Source organism: Amphiprion ocellaris, chromosome 1 (assembly GCF_022539595.1).
Source record: "Amphiprion ocellaris isolate individual 3 ecotype Okinawa chromosome 1, ASM2253959v1, whole genome shotgun sequence".
NCBI lineage: Eukaryota > Metazoa > Chordata > Actinopteri > Pomacentridae > Amphiprion > Amphiprion ocellaris.
In genome coordinates this window covers 2,681,987-2,704,309 of record NC_072766.1, presented here as the reverse complement: position 1 = coordinate 2,704,309, position 22,323 = coordinate 2,681,987, and the positions used below count along the sequence as shown (strand labels likewise).

The 22,323-nt window shown below is 41.4% G+C and overlaps 1 protein-coding gene across 11 annotated transcripts; it reads left to right on the top strand.

Annotated features, from left to right (window-relative positions):
- Positions 1–527: 527 nt before the first annotated feature.
- Positions 528–21,342, top strand: skor1a (SKI family transcriptional corepressor 1a). Of its 11 annotated transcripts, XM_055013355.1 has the most exons (11): positions 528–2,684; positions 9,996–10,038; positions 13,037–13,148; positions 15,040–16,807; positions 17,318–17,399; positions 17,490–17,561; positions 17,729–17,791; positions 18,545–18,631; positions 18,768–18,842; positions 19,387–19,452; positions 20,368–21,342. In XM_055013355.1, exons 4-11 carry the CDS (start codon positions 15,050–15,052, stop codon positions 20,463–20,465), a joined length of 2,301 nt encoding a protein of 766 aa, XP_054869330.1. In that variant the 5' UTR covers positions 528–2,684; positions 9,996–10,038; positions 13,037–13,148; positions 15,040–15,049; the 3' UTR covers positions 20,466–21,342. The 11 variants fall into 11 exon arrangements, with proteins under 11 accessions (XP_054869330.1, XP_054869324.1, XP_035804245.2 ...); XM_055013349.1 differs by having other exon boundaries at positions 528–10,038; XM_035948352.2 differs by lacking the exons at positions 528–2,684; positions 9,996–10,038; positions 13,037–13,148 and adding an exon at positions 13,795–13,996.
- The last annotated feature ends 981 nt before the right edge of the window (positions 21,343–22,323 follow it).

The following is a 22,323-nucleotide window of genomic DNA, read 5'->3' as shown; positions in this document are numbered from 1 at the left end:
GCCTTCAGAATGACTGTTGAGTTAACCCTCGTGTCATCCTGCAGGTCAAAACTGACCTGGTTTAAAGTTTGAAAATGTGGAAAAATATGTATATTTTCACAGTGAAACTTCTGATGTCCACATTTTCAACATTTCTGGGAAATTTTGCAACATTTTTTTTGTGGAAAAAAAGAAATGTTAAAAATGTTTCTTAAGAACATTCACATAAAAATCAACCAAAATCCAGCAAAATTCTCTGGATTTTGGTTGATTTTTTTTGTAAATGTTATTAAAGAAAATATTAGAAGTTTTACTGATACATATTTAATCACTTTAAATATTTTTAGGATTTTTTTTGAAGATTTTTACTCATTTTTTGAAAATATTTTCTTGCCAAATTTGGGGGATTTTTTTCAAAATAAAATTTTTAAAGGAAACTTTTCAGGAATTATTGGAATTTTCTTCCTGAAGGTTTTGCAAATTTTCAGAAATTTGGGGGATTTTTTTGCTGAATTTTTGGATTTTTTTCAGACAAAGCATTTTTTGGGTGTCCATAAGTGAAGACAACAGGAAGGTTAACATCTTAACCTTTCTGAAGGACTGCTGTGTTGGACGGCTTCAGCCTTCTGGACCTGATAAACTCGACTGAGTGCAAAGTTCAGACAAGCAGCCTGATGGAGTTGTCATTAAAATGATCATATAAAGACCTGGAGAGCCTTAAAGAATCGCCTCCATTTCACCCGGCTTTAAGTGTAGAGAAAAATCACAGTTTCTTCATTAATTCTTTGACATTTACACGTCTTCCCGTAGAATGACCCAAACCTGTGAGCACCTCGCTATCCAGAGTTCAGTTCTAATTTGCATTTCATAATTAATCTTAGTCAGCCTTTAATTAACATCTGCTTTATTCCTGCTTTTTAATTTGTGCTTTAGCCGTGAAAAGCAGTTCAGATGTTTTCTAGCAGAGCGATTGTGTTTAGATGCCATTGTGTTTTTTCTCTTAAAGCATCAAGGACACCCTGAATTTTCCTTCTATGCAACTTAGAACTCTTGAATATGAAAGATAGTGGAAACAAGACAGAAAAACAAAATCACCTCCAGCTCTTCATATTGAACTTCAATACCTCCAGAACAATAAGGACATAAACAAATCCCCGAATTAAGAGGTTTATGAGAGGAGCGATGGTAAACCACGGATGACAGACTTTAACCTCATTTATCTGCAGTTCAAAGACTTCAACTGATCCCAGTGTTTTCCTCATGAATCTCTGAATGTGATACAAAAAAAATCTGGCACCACTAAATTAATAGTGTTTATGATTCAAAATGGAAAATATTTTCATAAATTCCACATTCACAAACACATAATTAAATACAATACATACAAATACATTCATTGAAGTCTTTAAATGTTCAGAATGCTGAGAAACAAAGACGGATGAATGCAGCTGTTCCTGATTTGTCAGAAAATGTGCTTTGAAACTGAAGTAAAAATGTCTACTAATGCGACCCAGAGCTGACACAGATGTAATCTCAGTGTGGTGGATGTGTTTTATTTTGGTTTTATTTCTGCAGGATTTTGTTTTTATGTTGAAAAATGGTTCATTTAGTGATGAGCAATTTCCATTTATTCAAAAACTCTTCAAGTGTTTTGTAAACATTTCCGTGATGTTTCGACAGTCATTCTCTCACTCAGTTGGTCAGTCCTGACTGAAGTAGTGAACTTTTAAACAGACCTTCATGTTCCCCAGAGGATGCATCTGGTGCAGCCGTGACTTCTCCTTCAGCACCACAGTGAGTTTTTGTTGAGAATGAAATATTCTGAAAACCCATAGATGGTTTATGTTTGTTATCATTTAGTGCACCTGTTCATATTCTCCTCTGGATTAATCATAAACATTTTATCTGTTAGTGAAATTCCATCTTGTGTCATCAGCAGGTAAGAAAGTTTTATTTTTACTTTTTGTTATTTTGAGCTTAAAGGTACGTGTCCACTAGATCCGTCAATTTCCCGCATCCCATTCACTGTCTATGTGAAACACACGTGCTGCATGCTGGTCAAGTTGCGGTGCGTTTCTAGCTGCGATCCGGTTCATCTCCCCATAGCTCATTTACATAAAGTAGACTCAACTTTAGTCAAACGTCTAAACTAGCCATCGGTGAACTAAAACCAGGACAGATTCAGCGTCAGATTATTTCTCGCCTCAGATGTTTCAGAAATACTTTTCACTGAACTGTTTTCGTAATAAAAGAGAAAGTTTGCAACGGAGCCGCCATGTTGGTCCGGATTGAAATCCATAAGCAGACAGCTCCCGAGTCGATGCGTTTGTCCAATCAGGGGCAGGATAGTTGGAGAAGAAGGAAGCAGGAGTTAAACACTGGCTACTGGCCTAAAGTACACACTCACCAAAACGGGAGATTTTCAGATGTGATGCGTTTACATGCAGGAAAAAAACACATCTAGTGGACACGTAGCATTACAAGTCTGTTTCCCGCTTTTTCCAGTCTAATGCTAAGCTAGGCTAAACCCTGTCAGCTAGCTTCTTAAAATGTGTGACTTTTATAAAGTCTATTGGCCGAAATGGGTAATATTATTCAGAATTATGTTTTTTTATTTCTGTATAAATACCAGGAAATTCAGAATTGTTATATCTACAGCGGAGTCGGAGTTCCATTCTACGGCCCGATGTAAGTCGATTTTCACCGTAAGTCATGAATACCAACGACTTTCATGCATGTATGAATCATTTTACAAGAAGATAACAGAATAAGTTGCACTGTTTTTACAACTTGACCACACTAGGGAGCCATAATGAAGGACAAAAAGTTAGTGAATGTAGCACAATCCAAGGTGGCGTACAACCGGAGAATGGAAACAAAGCTGTCTGATAGCACCGTGTGACGACGTATTCATCCGCTGCACTCATTACTAGTTCCACTACTAATGATGAAACACCGTACGTCGTAAACCGAGGTATCCCTGTACAGAGGGAGCAGGTCTTCTTCCAGACTCTACTTTGTTGCACCACCATGTTTCTACAGAAGCCCAGAATGGACAAACCAGGCACCAGCTCTAGAAAAGGCCTTTTGCAATTTACTGCAGCAATAATTGCAGTTTCTTTTACATACTTGGAAAAGTAGGGTGAGGAGCATAGAGTTGGTTGCACTCTGCACCTCAACCAATAAATACCAAAGTCTGCACGCAGGACATTTAACATTTACTCCCTTTTTATGTAAAAATACTAAAGCCTCAGAAACACCTTGTTTGTTGAACTCTTGCAATAACAAGAACGTCCTCCTGTAGATGACAGAGAAGGTAAGAAACTGCTGTTCTGCCACGTGGATTACAAAGTGAAGCCATATATTCAGGAGGTTATCCTGCCACCTGTGTAGCCTAGTTTGGTGAAATATTTTGGTACCGGACGTATGAACTACCACATTATGTGTAGCTGTATATTACACAGAATGTCTTGAACTCTATTATATTATCTATTATATTTTCAAGATACAGCAAGCAACTGAATAGGCTCCCAGCTAATTATTTTTTCCAGCTTTACAGTCCAGTTTCTTCTTAATCCATTGCAAATCTTCTGAATTTTAAACGTCCTCAAGGCAAATTCCCAACCAGAGAAAACAACAGAAGGCAGACTTTTGTAAATTCATTGCGGTTCACGGAGGTTCTCCTGGAAATGAATGGAGTTCTAGTTGATTCATTTAGAAACACAGAGATATGAAGAAAATAAGGTATAATTTTTTTTTATCACGTTTTAACATATTTGCAATATTTCTACCACTCAGCTAAAATTGCTTTAAAGGAACCTTGCACGTTTTTTTTCTCAAGTTGTTCTGAGACTGTTGTACAAAATTCTACTAATGTTTTTAGTGGGAAGTTGTTGGTTTGAGGTTCTTGTTCTCTTGGAACATGTTTGGACAAGCTTGACATCATCCTCTGAATATTCCTAACAAAACGTGACATCTTAGTTAACTTTTAACCTCATAGGGACACTGTTAGTAATGAGAAATATCCTTTATGCATTGTTTGAGCATTAGAATGAAATGTTTTCTTCAAAACATTGTTAGAACTTGTAGGGTTAGGGTTCATTGTGCAATATTAGAACAGCAAAACAACTGTGTGAGTGAAGATATACAAGAAGAAAACTGTTTTAACTAAACTCTATATGTTTAAATATGCTTCGCTAGCTGCTAATGTGCCAAATCTATCCTCAGTTCCAGGGTTTGATCAGCAGTTCATATGATCAGGATTCATTTCTGGCCTTCAGGTTTAGCAGCTCGTCTCCTCAGAATGACGCAGAGCCGATGATTAATTCAAAGAGGTCTTCAGTTTAATCTCTGCATGTTTGTTTGCTAAAGACATCTTTAAATTCCCCTTTTTTAAAACATTAAGTCCTGCAGGTCTCAAGGAAACAAGCCAACGTCAAGATCACTCAATCATTTTCTCAGTGTCGCCTTAAGCTTAAACAAATATTTGTCCGAGTCCTTCCAGCTCTTTCAGACTGACTCACGGCCTTCACGGCTCTATTGTGTTTCTTTAAGTCACGCAGTCAGAGTCCTTGTACGATGCTGCTTATACACGTTCCTGTCTGAATGCAGCTGCACATCTATTGACTGGCAGCCAAGTGTGCTAGTTATGCAGCCGTGTTTCACATAACAGGAGCATGGAGGCATTTCAGGGCCCTGACACGAATCTAAGCAGCCAGCGGTAAGTCAGCGATAAGCCTTATTGTCTGGAGCTTCAAGTTTTCTAAAGGAGCCCTAGAAGGCAGAGGATGGCTTGATTTCAAGGCCCATCTATACTCTCATATTATCTGATCATACAGAAATTCTTTCCCTGCTTTATTTAATCATTAAATGAAATCCATCTTTAGGAAGATGAGCTTGTGATTGAGGTTGCCCTGCCTGATGCTGATACTTTACCTGCTGCCTGACCCTTCTCTACGCTTCAAAGTAAGCATCGGTTATTCTTCTGAGAAACACCCACCAAGAGCCAGAATGCTGCTTGTCCTTGTAGTTTTTTCTTCTCAGCCTGCAGTGGGAGAGAGAATTGCCTCTGTGCCGTCTGAACCTCATGCTACCAATATCCCCGTCAAGTGTTTGAGAAAGTTCATTAGAGGAAGAGAAGTGCAGATACATTTCAAAAGAGCACAATGCAGCATTCGTGGAAACCCTCCACTGAGACTCCAGCCAGGCAGAGAAATCATTTGCTTTTGTCACATTTACTCTTGCATCTTTAAGAATAAAAGCAGCAGAACAACCTTGTACACCTGCTGCCGAATCAGTAAGAGAGTTGTCTACGGGATCAGATGAAAGGCGCCGCCGAGCTCCTTGTCATGGTCCATTCAGAAGGGATGTCGGCTAACAAGGAGCACAAAGAGCTACATCAACTCATCAGCAGCAAAAACCTTCAAATTACTTTCCCAGTGAAGAAATAACATTGATACCATGGAGATGAGACTTCTGTGAATCAATCAACAGCATGTTAGCATACCTGCGATGTCTCTAACATGCAGGTAGAACGTTTACCATGTTTACTATTTTATTTGAAGTGCTCGGAACATCGGAGTCACATCTCTTCTGTTTGCACATGATGAGGTTCTCTTGGCTTCATCAGGCCGTGAACTGTAATGCTTACTGGGGCGGTTAATAGCTACAGTAAACTTAGCTACAAACCGCTGTTAAGGTTGGTGTTCACAGTGTTTTTACACGTGAGGCAATGTTTCCCACCATCGCAAGCTTGATGCATTGTCACTAGAAGGCCACTAGGTGGTGCAACAGCAGACGTCTACCTTCACTTGAAACCAGTCCTGTAGTGGTGTTGGACCAACATGGCGGCTCCCTCACAAACTTTATCTGTCATTATGAAAATAGTTCGGCTAAAAGTATTTTTGAAAACAGCTCTGCATTTGCTAATTCTGCCCTCATTTTAGTTTAACCACTAGTTTAGAGATTTCACCAAAGTTTTGCATGCCGACGGACCTCCTCTCGATGCTCCTCATTTGCATAAAATAGACAAGACCTCAACTTTATGCAAATGAGGTGCAGGCAGAAGCAAGCAACACAATGCCCGGTACCTCAAAACGTAATTCTACCACAATGCAATGTGGGGTGTTTCACATAGACAATGAAGGGAAAGCGTTAAAGTGATGGATCCTGCGGAGTCAGTAACTCCAAGCCTGAAGTTATGGTTCTCTGTAGGAAACTGGTGGATTGCTCCCTCTGGGTTTGGGACAAGTTGAGCCCCAAGTGAGAACTTCTAGTATCTTGGGATCTTGTTGGACAGACGGATTGGTGTTGGTGTTGTATCTGATCGTTGTGGTGAAGATTTGTGATTTACTAGTCAGTCTACATTCCAACTCTCACCTGTGGTCATGAAATCTAGGGACCAAAAGAATGAGGTTGTGAATTACAGGTCCGAAATGAGTTTTCTCTGTAGGTTTAAACACTAATGAGCTCTTCACACGTTTTTCATGAGGCAGGGGCATAGAAGAGGGATGAACGTTTCCAAAAAGTTCATTTATCGGTGCAATGTTTCAGGATTTCCAGTTTTGCACCACGTTGCGCCACTAAATATATCTTTGCAAGTAAGGCAGTGTGTGGGATTCTGTCTGTACTCCATAGGCAGCTTGGGCTCAGTTTTAGAGAAAAGTTGTGGAATTGGGACATACAGAAGGAGCTTGGAGTCGAGTTTCTGCTTCTTTGCAACAAAGCATCCATACCTTTGGAGGTTTTTCAGGCAACCGGGAGTCGACCTAGAAGTTGCCGCTGGGAACCATGAATGTCAGACAGACGTGGCTAAAAAACATGTCGCCGTATGTTTTTGTCAGCAAATCATTTAGTTTTTGTTCTGATTTCCAAACCAAGCGGACTTCATCAGCACTAAAACAGCAACATCAAGCCATAACAAGTTACCGAGCTGTTAGTTACATCTAAAGGACAGATTGGGTACGTCCTGGTTTTAAACCATGTTAAGGAGCCATGCATGAGGTCTGGAGTTTAGGCTCATGGTGGCCTCGACACACTGCGATTTAACAATCTTATAAATTCACAGCTTGTTACACTGTACCACATGAATCTAATAATCTTTGGGCATGACCTGAAGTTTGCTCTGTGCAGATTGAACGATGAAAACGCAGCTGAATCTCAGCCTATGATGAGTCGATGTGAACGCACAAGAATAAAACATCATAATCATGCGCGTCCATCCATGAAAAATAAACAACCAGAGCATAAACGGAGCTCCTAAAATCACAGGGAAACTAGCCAAACATGAACAGAGCTCCTACAATCACAGGGAAACTAGTCAAACATGAACCGAGCTCCTACAATCACAGGGAAACTAGTCAAACATGAACAGAGCCCTACAATCTCAGGGAATAACAGCTAATGTTAGGTTTCTAACCTGGGAGCTGCAATTCTGCCGCTACATCCTTCCATGTTTCGTCCTTTTTGCCTGGTTGTGGTACGAGCTGGAGGACGCGTCAAAAAGGCTTCTGCTGCCACAACTCTACTAGGCTGTCTTCTCTGTTTAATTCCCACATACTTGTTTTGATCCACTTTGTCATCACAAATCATCTCTTTGTGTTAAGCTCCAGTGTGGCTCTGATCAGTACATCATCTCATCCTGCATTTCTATTGGTTAGTTAGTTGTCGTAGGTCCAGCAGCATCACACTGTGAGACGATCACCCCAAATTTCTGACAGTCAGAATTTTATGGCAGCTTGTCTTTGGTCACCATGACAACAGCCATCCTTGAACCTGTCTCACAATGCGACGTAGGACCACCGATTTAGAGCCAAGACCAAAGATGTCACCATCATTCTCTCACCGTTGTTATCTTTCATCTGGGACGGCTGAAAAGACAGCGTGTAGAGACCTTCAGATGGTGAAAAGAGGAATTGATCAACCATTTCCAATTCATTATCGAATTTTTTTCAGATGTTTGCAATTTTGGAAACTTTTGGCAATCTTTTACACAAGTCTGGTTGTAAGACTGAAACCATCTTGTAGGGGGTCCATGATTACTTTTTGCACCTGGACTCGACCCAGCTTTATCCAGCCATGCATGGGCTGCCTTATGTCGTGTTTTTTCTAATAAGTTAACATATTTAGGGCAGTAAAAATGTATGTTTGAACATACTTTCTCAATCTGCTTCTTATAAGTTCCACATGAGAACAAGATTTTATGAGTTTGGGAGTATTTGGACCAACATCAGTTACAATGTGGGCAGATTAGCTGAATGTAATGTTTTCTCTTAACTTTAACTTTCATTGTTGATGATTTAGTCCTGAATATTTCATCCTCAGATATGAAGCCAAATATTCCTCACCAGATTTCTACCTACTTTAAGCTCACAAAACTGCCTTAAAGACGCCAGAATGTCCAAATAACGATGCTGTGGTAACTTTTAAATCTGACATGATAACTTTCTTGTCCACACTCGGTCAGATGTGTTGATTTAACCAAACTGCAGCCCTCAGGGAGCCTCTCTGCTGCTGAGTGGTGTCAGCTCAGCTTGCTACCACAACCGCTTTGTGTGACATGTAAATTGCAGCATCAGATGATCCATGGCTGACCTATAGTGATAATATGTCTGGAATGAATATATGGACGCTCCGTGATCTCATCTGGCGGCCTCTCCTCGGGATATTGACCGCGCTTTGTTTGGAGATGCGTCTTCATTTGTGGCTCTTCAGGACCTTCATATTCCCAAATTCCCAGCGAGCTGCGGCTCCGCTTTGTGTCGGCCGATGACCTTTTTCCACCGCAGTCCGACTTGATTAGCACATCAGGCGGGACAATGAGTGGCCGCCCTGTACACAGCCATTACCCACATCCCTTTATCAATGTCCTGTAATTAAAATGTCACCGTTTCATTTTCGAGCCATCGCTTTCCTCTCGGCGGAATCTTTCCTCCAATAAAAAAAAGTGCAATCGAAATGCTCTTTTCACTGGAAACAAAAAAAAAAGGATACAGAGAAAGCGTTTAAGTGAGCCGAGCAGAGGGGATCAATAGGCCCTTTAGTCCGAGAGGAGGATTGATTGGTCTCTAAAATGGGATTTATAGGGGTCATGGTTTTATAGGATGCTGATACACCTGTTAATTATAAAACATTTGGCCTCAATCGCTGCTGTTATTAAAGCCGTCCTGATTGAGGTGGGCTTGATTTATCTTCTTTGCGCCAAGTGACAAAATTCAAGTGTTGTGGGATTAAGATCAAACTGGAAAATATGATCACGTTTCAAATTCACAAAAGCAGATCAATGACACGCACACACACACACACACACGCGCACACACACACACACACACACAGTCAGCTACAGTTAAAGGTGTGATTGTTGCATTTTAAAGCCTCATATTCTGCCTTTAGTTTGGATAAAAGCCCTCAGATACACGATGTTTCCCTTCAGCCACGTGTTTGCAGTCAGACAGCAAGCAGGTGATGTGACTGTCGGTTAGATTTGAACTTGATCTCCACCTCCTGATCAGGCAATCAATCAATAAATAACTAGATCAAGTGAGTGCAAAGGAAGTATAGCCGTCCTAGATTCTTCCTTAAAGCACCTGAACGCGTCACCGTCTCGTTTTTTTTTTGTTTGTTTTTTTTTTATTAAAACGCAGCAGAATTATTTGCAGAAAATGTAAAGAAAAGCGACTTTATCTGTTTGAAACTTTTACTTTCAAAGTTCTGAACACAAGGCAGAGATATAAAGCACTGATTAAACACTAATCCACAAAAAACATGGTAAACTGTTAAATCCGCCTCTCTTTTACACGTCTTAATGGATCTGTCCGTTCTTATTTCCTATTTATTATAAACTTATTTCTGTTTCTTAAGTCTACTGGAGTTGTCTTTGTTTTGTCCTGTTAAAATATTTCTTTTGACTTCAATCATCACACAGCGGTGGAAGCATTCCATTCATAACCTTGTGCGTATTTACGCACATGGCACAGCAGCGGCACTGAGTGTAAATAATGCTCTGTGTTCCTCCACAGATCCAACAGATTAGCTGTTCCACACAGAGTCAAGGTTTTAAAGGTAAGATTTATTTGTATTAACGCTTCTATGGATGTATATTAAGCTCCGTTAGAACTGTCACGATATTTTTTTTATTATGCACAAAATTACAATTTATGGAGCTGCAGTTGAGGAGGTTAACTTGCTTCAATGAAATAAAGGTTTGAATAAAATAAAAAAAACAACAGAGGCACTGTTAGGATCAAATTGAGTCAAATATTTACTTTTTTAAATGCGCAAGTATCTGCGAGAGGGATTAAACCAAATGTATCTCCAAATTGGGTTCATTTTCATGCTTTTATATGACTATGAAATTCAAAACTGAATATAGATAATAAAAGTAGAAGGAAAAAACATGAAAAGGTTAAAGGACAAGAGGACAACACTGCTGCAAAGGTAACCAAAAGTTTCTCCATGTGATGTTTTATAACACCTGTGCCAAAGTTCCCAGTCTTCCGAGCAAAAAAATGAGGAAAACTTAAGTGCACAGACTTCAAATTTAACGATTATTAAACGTTATTTTATAAAGATAAACATCTGTCTCCCTTGGTGGTAAATAATCCATCAGGTCTGGTTCACCTGCTGGGTTGGGACTCCTAATGACTTAAACCTGAAGCGCATGAATATTTCAGGTTAAAGGTTTGTTTAAACAATTGAGCGCATATCAATGAGGCCGGGTAATTTGTATCCAACAGTAATAATAAAGAGCTCGCCTAAAATTACCGCTGAAATGTCTAATTAAAAACTCCTCGCTGCTGATCCGGCCACGTCGAGCTCACGTTTCCCCCGGAATCAGCAGCGACAATGGCTGCATTCAAGTCGGCGGTCTAAATAATTAAAAGGAGAGGAATAATTACAGTATAAAATTGTAATTATTGGCGGGGGCTGCAGGGGGAAGCCTCTTGATGGTGAAAGAGGAGAGGATGCGCTCAGGATCAGGTTCGGCATCAATATTGCAGAGGAGGTAAAACCGGCTGAGCTCCGGCTGCACGAGGCTGATGATGCTTCATAAACACACTCATCTGTCACTGTTCTCACACACACTCTGTTCACGCACACACACACACACACACACTAGAACTGACCTGTCGCCTTCTCTGACACACATTTATGCGTTTACAAAGACTTCAAGGGAGAGAATATGCGGGGAAATGACAGGTGCAGGTCATTTTCTTCACTCTGTGTGTTCCAAATGTGTGGATAGTTTTTTTAAAAATGAGTTTTATCTTAAAGAAATACATCCAAGCAGTTAAAGTGTGTGAAGTGATGCAGGAAAAGCACAAAATAATGTATAAAATGAAGTGTTTCAAGATCAGAATTTCACCTGGGAGGATCTCCAGACTCCTGCTTCAGGTGTTTCCCCACCTACAGTTATCTGTCACTTTAACTGCAGAGCCGCACTGAGACTTTCTGGGGCCCTTTGTGCTCAGTGGCCCCCTGAAACCCTCCACCTGTAGCAAATACACCCAATAATTAACTAATATTTCCACTTTACAGTAGAACACTGGTGCTATTCTGGTATTTCAAGCCCATGAAAAGACCAAAACCAGCTAATAGTAGTTTATCTTTCAATGTTTTTGTCAGTTTTTGCACAAATGTACATTTTTAAGGTTTTATAAACAGATTACAAATATACAATAAGTTTATTTTAAAAGCAGTGAGTGATGTTTTAGAGCAGCTGCATTCTGTATATTTAACTTAAACTGGCTTAGATGATGCATTTCTGTGGACTATTTTCATTTCTTTGGTTTCTCTTGGTAGCCATCTCTGACAGATATCTGTTCATGCATTCACATTATCTTTGATTTTTTTAAACATTCCTGTAAACATAATATATCATCTGATCATTTCAATGTGATGTAGTTTCATTTATAAAGTAAAAACTGAACATCAGAGCCGGACTGAGACTCTCAGAGGTCCACTGTTTCTCACCGGCCCCCTTAAACCCTCCATCTGCAACACAAACATCCCATAAAGAATTCATAAATTCCCCTTTACAGTAGAATTTATTCTGTTATTTCTCAGTAAAGTCAATGATTTACTTGATCTGTACGCAATTCATGCATGAATGCACATTTTAAAGATCTGTAAGAGCAGGTCATAAATATACATCATCTTTAATGTTTTAAAAACCTGACTGTTTTATTATAACAGCTCTAGTTTTAACAAATGTCACGCAAAGAGGGATAAATTTGTTGGGGACTATTTTCAGAGGCGGATTGATACACAATGGGTGTGCTGCGACGACTTATAGCAGCAGGATGAGGTGAAATCAGCAAAATAAACAAGAGTTTCTGACACACTGGAGCTTTATTAGGGTTTGTTTTGGGTTTTTTTAATGAGAAAAATATAGAAAATTAGCAGGTTTATCCTTTATCACTGCTCTGTTCCCCAAAGTGAATATTATTTAATCAAAGCACAACATGTAGAAGAATAAAGTTATACAGAGGAATAATTATGAAAAGATGGTTTTTGTTTCATTTTTCATGTTGCTTCTAACTTTGTGCTTCATTTTACACAATTAAAATAAAATAACAGCCATATATGCTGTAAATAATAATAATTACAGGTTCTGTGTCCTTTAAAGAGCCATTAACATGTAAAAAACAGACAGATGTCCTTCTGTCTGCAGAATTATTTCCATTATAGAACCGATAATTGATTTTTTTTTTTATTCTCCTGAATTTGGTTTCAGCTTCACTGTCACATCAGTAAATATTGTCCATTACCATCCCTTAAATGTGTTATTTGCTTTAGGTTTTTACTAAAATATTTATTTACTGGGTCATTTAATGGTTGTAGAAAGAACTTCCTGTAAGGTAAAGTTTAGATTTTAAATGACAGAACATGGATGAGTGAGTTTATTCATCATATTTTCATCTTTAACCTTAGTGCAGCTTTAGCCCTGGCTGCAGGTTGGGATCCTGTTTGAGGGTGTAGCTCTGTTAAAACTCACATAATGTGGAACAAATAAAACACAATCTGACTGCTTTTGCCTTTTCCTGCCTCCTCTTTACAGAGTTTCTTTTGTTGGTTTCCAAACGCTGCGACTCTCCAGACCTTGACAGATCATCAGCTCATCCCACGTTTACGCCATTTGTTGTGGGTGTGAAGACAAAGCATTTTTAAAAGTAAGTTCCTTCTCTCTGTTTTCTTTCTTCCTCTCTTGCTTCTCTTTTGATCACGGAGGCCTCGGATTGATTCGCGTGGAAGCCTAACAGATGGCGGCGTAACTTGATAAATGAGCCCGGGCCCTTTTTTTTTTAGTTCGCTCCGACTGAAATAATACCAGCTAGAGGACGCGCATGATTACAGCTGATCCCCAACACGCACTGATCGGTTCTGGCACGGCGGTGGCCCCCAATGTGGGGTCCGGGGGCCCCCTAGAGGGTCCTAGAATCGCATAGACGGGGTGACGTTATAATTTAGCGAAATTTTGGTGTTTTTACGCACACGTTTCCAAGCCTGTGCCATCCTGAGGAAGATGCCATTCTCTTAATTATGTGTAATAACAGCAAATATGTTCATAAAGGCCGGAATGTTTCTCCATTTGGGGTCAGCAGGAGCCTAATTGGGCGTGAGGTCTTTTTGTTTCTGATCATGTTTGTGCGCAAAAGAAATTGTGAGAAGTGGTGAGGAGCAGCTCAGAGGGAGAGGGAGAGAGCTATTACACACCAGCATGACAGGGGAGAGAGAGAGAGAGAGAGAGAGAGAGAGAGAGAGAGGGAAGGGGGGAGAGAGAGAGATGCCATGTGCTTCCTGTCTCCTCTCCATTCACCTCCCTGGGCTCCAACAGGATGGAGGTCCTACGCAGAGAGAAGCTGAACTAAAGGCTCCGCTGCTGACTTTCTTTGTCAGATCGCCTCGTTTTTCTTTCTGGACGCATCGGGCCTGAATATTCATCCCTTTTACGTTCATATTATTTATCTTTTTCCATCTCTAACCCCGCTGGAGTGTGTTGTGTTTTCAGTAGAGAAAGGTATGTCGTTTTAAAAATCAATAATTCCATCACAATTTAAGGGTATTTTTTTGTGTTATTGATTTGTTTTGTTGTTCATTTTTGCATGCGTAATTGGTTCCAAATTTGCCAAATATTGGTTTGTGAGCCTCTCCGGTGTAGTTAATTCAGATGGAACATTAAAGAGGCTGCAGGCGGTTTGCATGAGATGTCGCGGCCTCCAGAATCCCAGAGACGAGATGGAAAAAGTAAGTATGCCCAGGTGAACGTGAGATAGGCCTCCTCCAACCTCATTCCGAGGCTAACCTGGCACAAGCTTTAATTATATATGGGGCTGGTCTTTTATTAACAATGCAGGACGCACGCTTGGATCCGTGTAATTACCAGAAAAGCAGCTTATAGTTGTTCTTTTCCTCTCTGCTAAGCGCATTTGGCGCAGATCAGGCGGCATTTTCCTTCTGTCCTTATCCGCGTTTAAGGATCTTATGTGGCTCTTAAGTAGTTGCTCCGTAAAGTGCTGAGCCGATTTCAAGATAAGAGCAGATCCACATCGAAGTAGGAGGATCCATAACCGGAGAGGAGGCTTCATAACCGGAGAGGAGGCCGGACGCACGAAGGAAGAAATCATAGATAAAAGATGAACTAGATGTCTGACTGATTTCACTTTTTTATTTGTGCAGAGTCCTGGACAAAAAATGTTAGTTTATTATTATTATTATTATTATTATTATTATTATTATTATTATTATTATTATTATTATTATTATTATGCCACCATATTGGCATTATTAGGTCATTTTCTACTGTAAATACCAGATTAATGTTTTGTTAATATTTCTCATTAAATAATGATATTAATTATGTTCTCTGTATTTCACATATTTATGGACTCACCACATTTTTAATATTGAATTTATATTTTGATATTTTGCCATATTTCACGTGTTTTTATTTGTTTTTACTGACTGTTTTTCTCACAGACTGAATAATTTGCAGTGAAAATCTCTTTCTTGTGTAGACTCTCCCAGCAGGCCTCAGGCTGACTCCATGTTTCTGATTGACAGGCTTCCAGGGATGGAGTCGATGCCCGGACAGCTTCGAGACGCGGGACGAGACGCCAGCTCCTCCCCGAGTTCAAAGCAGGACGCACAGAGCTTCTCCAGCCCCAGCACCCTCAAACCGAACCAAGTGAGTGAGACCTCCCTGTACGGGGTTCCCATCGTGTCTCTGGTCATAGACGGCAGGGAGAGGCTCTGTCTGGCCCAGATTTCCAACACGCTGCTGAAGAACTACAGCTACAACGAGATTCACAACCGCCGGGTGGCTCTGGGCATCACCTGCGTGCAGTGCACCCCCGTCCAGCTGGAGCTCCTGCGGCGGGCCGGGGCCATGCCCATCTCCTCCAGGCGCTGCGGCATGATCACCAAACGCGAGGCCGAGCGGCTCTGCAAGTCGTTCCTGGGAGCTCACAGCCCCCCGAAGCTGCCGGAAAATTTCGCCTTTGACGTGTCTCATGACTGCGCCTGGGGCTCCAGAGGAAGCTTCATCCCCGCCAGATACAACAGCTCCAGAGCCAAGTGCATCAAGTGCAGCTTTTGCAACATGTATTTCTCCCCAAATAAATTCATTTTCCACTCTCATCGCACCCCAGAGTCCAAGTACCTGCAGCCGGACGCGGCCAACTTCAACTCGTGGAGACGCCACTTGAAACTGACGGACAAAAAGCCATCTGAGGATATTAACCACGCGTGGGAGGATGTAAAGGCCATGTTCAACGGGGGGAGCAGAAAGAGGACTCTGCCCATGAGCGGCTCGGGGATGTCCTCGTCGATGAAAAGTCAGGCCTCGTCCAGCCTGGCGCCCACCAGCTCCCCAGAGATCCCCCACAAAACTTTACGCTGCGACGAGGAGCAGAGCAGCAACAACCTGAGCCTGGCGGGCGGAGCGCGGAGCTACCCGGTCATCCCGGTGCCCAGCAAGAGCTTCGGCATGCTGCAGAAAATCCCCCCACCTCTGTTTCCTCACCACCCCTACGGCTTCCCCAGCTACGGCCTGTGTCAGAAAAAAAGCGACGGGGTTCCTGACGCCAACAAAACCAACGTGTCGGGTGTGTTCTGGCCGGGCGCTAAGGACACCCTCTACCCTGCCTTCCCCATGTTCTGGCCCGCAGCCGGCGGCCTCCCCATGCCGCCCTACCCGGGCTCTCCACCAAAACCTCCTCCAGAGCTGCCGGGCGTCCGGCAGAGCGAGCTGGACTTATCGGACCAAAGCGACCGAGGCGCAAACACACCCAAAGACACGAACCACCTCCCGCACCTCCAGCAGGACGCAGAGCGCTGCCCCAGCTCCCAGTCCTCCTCCACCCGCAACGACGAGGACAAGTCTGGAGACGAGACCTCTCAGAGGAAGATCAGCTACATCTCGGCCTTCAGACCCGTCGTGAAAGACGCGGAGACCATCGCCAAACTCTACGGCAACCGGGACAGCTACGGCGTCCGCCCCGGTTACCTGTCCCCGGATTTTATCAGCGAGAGCTCCAGCTACAGATCCATGTCTCCGGACAGGGACAGCGTGGTGGAGGACGACGACGACCCGGACGTGGATGTGGAGTCCAACCCGGGACAAGACGAAGACGAGCCGATCCGGATCTCACCGGGAGGGGAGCGTCACGACTCCCCCGTGCAGGACCGGGTCTCCTCGGCGGCGGAGGAGAGCCAGGAGCAGCCGGACGCCTCCAGCCCCGGGGCGGCCGCAGCTTCACCGGAGGACTCGGCGCACACCGGGTCATCAGATGAGGACAGACAGATGCGGAACGACTCGCCTCCTCACGAAGTAAGAGCAGATAAAATGCTCCTTTAATTATCCCTGAGAGGGCAGAAGGATTTTAGAAAATCTGAGGAGAGTTTATAGCAGAGAGGAGGCCGAGAGAATGGAATCAAGTCGTGAAAAAGTAGATACTTAACATATTTTTATAAACACACTGAAAATTAACCTTGAAAATCATTGAAAAAGAAATTCCTAAAAATGTTTAAAAAGGTGCCACCTCAGTGCCTGCTAATCTAGAACACAATATTCCATTTTCCGTCGTTAATTAAAATAAAACAGTCCAATTAATCAGAATTTATTTCTGTATTTATTCCAATTAAGCTGCTTTTGAGGCATAGATTTAAGACATCGCTGCTTGTCAAACCCACATTTCTTCCATCTTTGCATCAAACTGCAGCGCTCCTGTTGTGTTTTGTTTTTGAAGAAATAAATTGAGCCTCAATTATGTGAAGGGCTCCGGTAAATGGCATTTAATCGGTGTCTGTTATTAACCGCGGTTGTCTGCTGGGTTTTCAGGTGTACGTTCATGAAAAGGACGCGCACGTGCTGCTCAACGAGCCTCCGCCGTTTGGATCCAAACAGTCGAGCAGATCCAACGGTAATTACTGCACCGATTTATGCTGTGGATATTAAAGCAGATGAGGTTCTTCCAGTGAGTTTTAACTGGACGTGTCCGTGTCTCCTTCAGGGCTCCATCATGTGTCTGAAATCCAGACGCAGCGCAGCGCCGCGTCCTACCAGGAGCACAAGGACAGACAAGGTTTAAATCATCACTTTATCTGCTTTGGGGGGTTTTAAAATTTAAAATACACCGTGTAGTTGGTTTGGCTGCTTTGTTGTGCTCCCCAGAGGGTTTTTAAAACAATATTCAGACACAGAGATGGCTGATTTGTTAATTAAATGTTGTGTTTTGTTAATCTCGTGCAGCCGATGGAGCTTTACGCATCGACATCAGCGTGCATGGAAGAGACCTGGAGAACATGGCTAAAGGTAGGAGGCTTTTTTTAGGCTGAAAATAGAAATTAAAAGACAGAGAGGGTGAAGAAGGTGATATTAATTAACAATAATTAAGGCTTATATTCATGTATATCTTTATTTTTAATTTAACAAAAAATGTAATTAAATAGAACCAATTATTTCACAGCGAGGCTTCATTTCTGATTTCTTTTTAAACACAAATGTAGCTGTAGCTTTTGTTTGGGTTTTAGAATATATCAATGCGTCTTACATTAATATTAAACATTAAAATCCAAACGCAGCTCGACGCCCTCGGCCTGCTAAAGATGACGTGCCAAAATCAGAAATGTGCACATTTCCATTTTTCAGGCCTAAAGTGTTTCCATAGTTGTTAACCACTTAATCACGAGATGTGGGAGTTTTGACTTATTATTGTAAGAGGAAATCGTTTAGAGGCTATTAATATTTTAACGAACAGAGCCATAACCCCGAGGCACGGCAGCTAATTATTTTACAACGCTTGGAAAAACCCTGGGACTCCATTATTATCGTCTCCAGCTCGGGGCGATGCTTGGCAATTACTGTGGCAGCGAGCAGAGAAGCGGGTTGTTCCAAAACGCACCTGAAATAAGTCGCTTTTTAGTGGCCTCACATAAATCTTCCTGCGCAGAAATATCAGAATATATCACAGTAAGTGGAGGCTGACTGAGTGGAGGAGACGGAGGTGGGATTTCTTTGGTGATTTATGCAGAAAAACACTGAGATTTGATGCTTTGTTTTTTGCAGAGGAGTTGCAGAAGCAGCTGGTGGAGCAGGTGGAGCTCAGGAAGAAGCTGGAGAGGGAGTTCCAGCATTTAAAAGGTAGGACAGAAAGTGAGTGGATTTTTTTATTTTGGAGAGAAGAGGAACTGTGTTTTGTCCTCTGAATGCAGGAAAATGTGTGTATTTTTAAATTCACCCTCATAATGTCAGAGAGTTTCCATGTGACGTGGCCTTCGGTACTCTTCAGATAATTTTCAGGATCAAATGAAGCGTGAGCTGTCCTACAGAGAGGAGATGGTCCAGCAGCTGCAGATTGTTCGAGGTTGGTCCCTCTTCTGTCCTCTGACTGTAAAGCAGATGTAGATCAATGCTCTTTAAGTTTATGAGGGGGAAAAATGAAGCCACAGAATGTAACGCAGGCCTGTTCCAATCAATCCTGAACAAAAATAGAGGAAAAGTGACACTTGCATATTGAAATATTGGCAGTTTGTGTCCAGGCTTTTTCCTGTAAACTCTTTTTTTTTAAAAAATTCTCCTGCAGCTGAGTGAAATTATCACATGTGAAAAGGTGAAACTGAAACCGCACTGTTTTGTTTGCAAAGGTTATTTTGTCCTAAATCATGCTCTGGAAAATTGAATGGATAGCCCATTATGTGGCGCTGTATCAGTTACATGCAGTAGACAGCAACTAATGCCAGCCGTTAAAGGATTGGTGTAACGTTACAGTAGTTTAAATACAGGGTTCAAGTACGCAGAGGGGTCACTCTAAATACCACAGGGGCAAACAGCAGCACCAGCTCACCTTTTCCTTTTTTTTAAACAGTTTATTTTTTTTATTCATTTTTTATTTCATTTTTTTTTGATAGACACTTTGTGCAGCGAGTTGGACCAAGAGAGAAAGGCTCGTTATGCAATACAGCAGAAGCTAAAAGGTAATTTTATCTGGTCCAAGAAGGAACATGATGAACATGTCATTCTTTTATTCAGTTATTGGGCCTAAGAACATAAATATGCAAGTGCTACTTTTTTAACAACTGTGGTCAATATTTACAGAACAGATTCATGTTTTTCTCAAGCAGGACTCACATGCCCACATTATTTGTTCCTCCTTTAAAGAGATTCTTTTTTATTAAGGATTTCCAGTGTGTGATGGGAAACGTGATCCAAATCTAGTGTGTTTCATCCAAAATTGCAGTCTTTGTAAATGAAAATTCACTCTTTTTGTTGCACAGAAACTATTTATCACTGCAAATTTGTGCAAATTCAAAAATCTGAGTGGAAAAAACTCAAACTTTTGCAAAACAGTGGAATGCTTTATTTGGACATAAAAGGATTTTGGATAAACTTAACAAATAAACTGTAAAACATCCACCGAAGAGACTAAAATTGGGGCACAAATCCATGTAATATCCATCCAGAAATGCTGCAAATTCTCCTTTTCCACCATTTGAGGTTTCTCTAATTACGTCATCTCACGGCGCCCTCATTTTCTTCTTCTGTGGTGGTTCTAATTGCAGCGAGGAGAGAATCGGCTCCACCAGCTGTTTACTTTAATGGATGCAAATTAATTCTTTTGCAAATCATGTGAAAATTCGGCTGCATTTTGTGCTGCGTTTGGCTCCTGAAAACGTGCCACTTTGCATATTTTTGCTTTCTTCTTTGATCCTCCATCACTTAAAATCATGTGAGGAAAAGATCTCTTTATGAATCTGTCTGGACATGTGAGTGTTGCTTTAAATCAGTTGTTTTTGCAACATTTAGGGCGAGAAAACACAACTGATTAATGCAGCATTAGTGTGTGAAAGTGTCCTCTGCATGTTCTCACTGATGGACTCGCTCTTCCCCAGAAGCTCACGACGCTCTTCACCATTTCTCCTGCAAGATGCTCACACCTCGCCAGTGCACCGGAGCCTGCACCTTCAAACCTCCTCTGCTGCCTCCATAGTGCCCCGACGGGACCCTGAACGCACCACGACCTCCACCCCTCCACCCAGCACAGCCAAAAAAAAAAAAAAAAAGAAGAAAAATAAAAAATAAAGAAAGAGAACCCACACACACAGTTCCACCTGGAGAGCTCTCATGTGTTCACCTCCCACAGATACGACTCACATTTTAGCACTTGACTTGAAGGCGAACACTCGGTTCCTCCTCGAACTCTTGAGCTGAAGATGTTCTGGATTGTCGAGGCTCCAGACTGAAGAGTCTCACCGAATCAAAGCTGTCTGCTACTTTAGCCGAGTTAAAATAAAATACGACACTAAATACATATAAATATATATCATATGACGATGTGCAATGGCTTGTTTAATTGTGACACTGAGTTTGACATTATTTAGATTCTGTTGCTTGTTTGAATACGTTGAGTTTTTACATACATTTATTTATCTGTATTTGCTTTAACTTATTGTTTAGGTTATTTGTAACACTTGTACATGTCGTTAAGCACTTTAAATGGGCAACATTTCGGAATATTTGACCATGCCGTCCTATACCAAAATTCTTTTATGGCAAACATCTTTTCTGTTTTCAATAGAACACATTTACTCTTCACAATAAAACTCTTTTCTTTCACCGAGTGCTGTGTGTCATGCAAACTTGATGATGAAGAAAAGCAGCCATTTCTGTACAGTTTAGACCTTAAAATGTTCAGTTTCAGGTTTTTTTTTTCTGTCATCACACGCAAACCGAACCTTTTCCTCTCGTTTTCTTTTGTAATTTTAGGAGAACAGAACAAAAGGAAGCAAATCCGATTTGTTTTTCTCACACATTTTTCTCCCCTTCCTGTATGTACCCATGTCAATATTAATAAAAGGTGAAAGCAGCTGTGTGCTTTTGTTTCTCGGTGTGATCCTGACACCTGCTGGCCTCCACAGAAAACAGCTCCTCCTCGGAGTGGATCGTGTTTCCTCTTATTGTATTTGAGTTTCTACATATTGTATCTTTCATTAGGCAGCTACTCCGGCGCATGACATGTTCAGTCACTTCTACTGTTTGACGTGGAGTCGGGGGAGCAGGCTGATCTAATAGTGAAATCTAATTCTTCTGATGGGAGGACTAATAGATATTGATTACACGGCTCCCGCTCCCTGGATGCTTCATACGGAGGCAGATCCTCACATAATGTCACCGACACACAATGAATGTTAATTTTCTGGGAGTAATTGCCCTCTTCCCTCTGAATGCTAACAAGAAGCTGAGCAGCAGAGAAACGAGTCGCTGCTTCACTGTGTCTGTGTTCAGATGTTTAATATCACGTAAAGTCAGATTAAGGCTGATGTGTGGTGAAGAGAGACGATGGATTGTGTGACAAAGAGGCTCCAGATGCAGCTGCATGTGGGACCTTTGCTGTTCTGTGGTTATTTTGTGTGTTTCTGTAGTTATTTTAAGGTTGTTTTGTGTCTTTTTGAAGTCACTTTACATGTCTGAGGTGGATTTGTGTCTCATATTGCATCCATTCTTCTTCACTTCTTGGCTGTTTTTAGTTTGTGACTCTGGTAATCAAATGAATGTAGCAGAGTAAAGGATCTAAAATCTGTATATGAAAATTTGATGTATAAATCTGGAAAAGATCTCTCAGACAGTTTTATTAATAATTTTATTTATATAGCACCCTTAAGAACAGCGTTCACAAAATGCTTTGACAGTTAAAATATGCAAACACCGAGACAAACAAGCTATAGGAGACAAGTCAGAGCAGTCAATTAAAATAAATAGCAAAATGACAATAAATTAAATGAATAATTAGCTAGATTAACACGCAACTCAAACAAGGGAACTAGTTTGAAAATTAAAGAACAAGATTG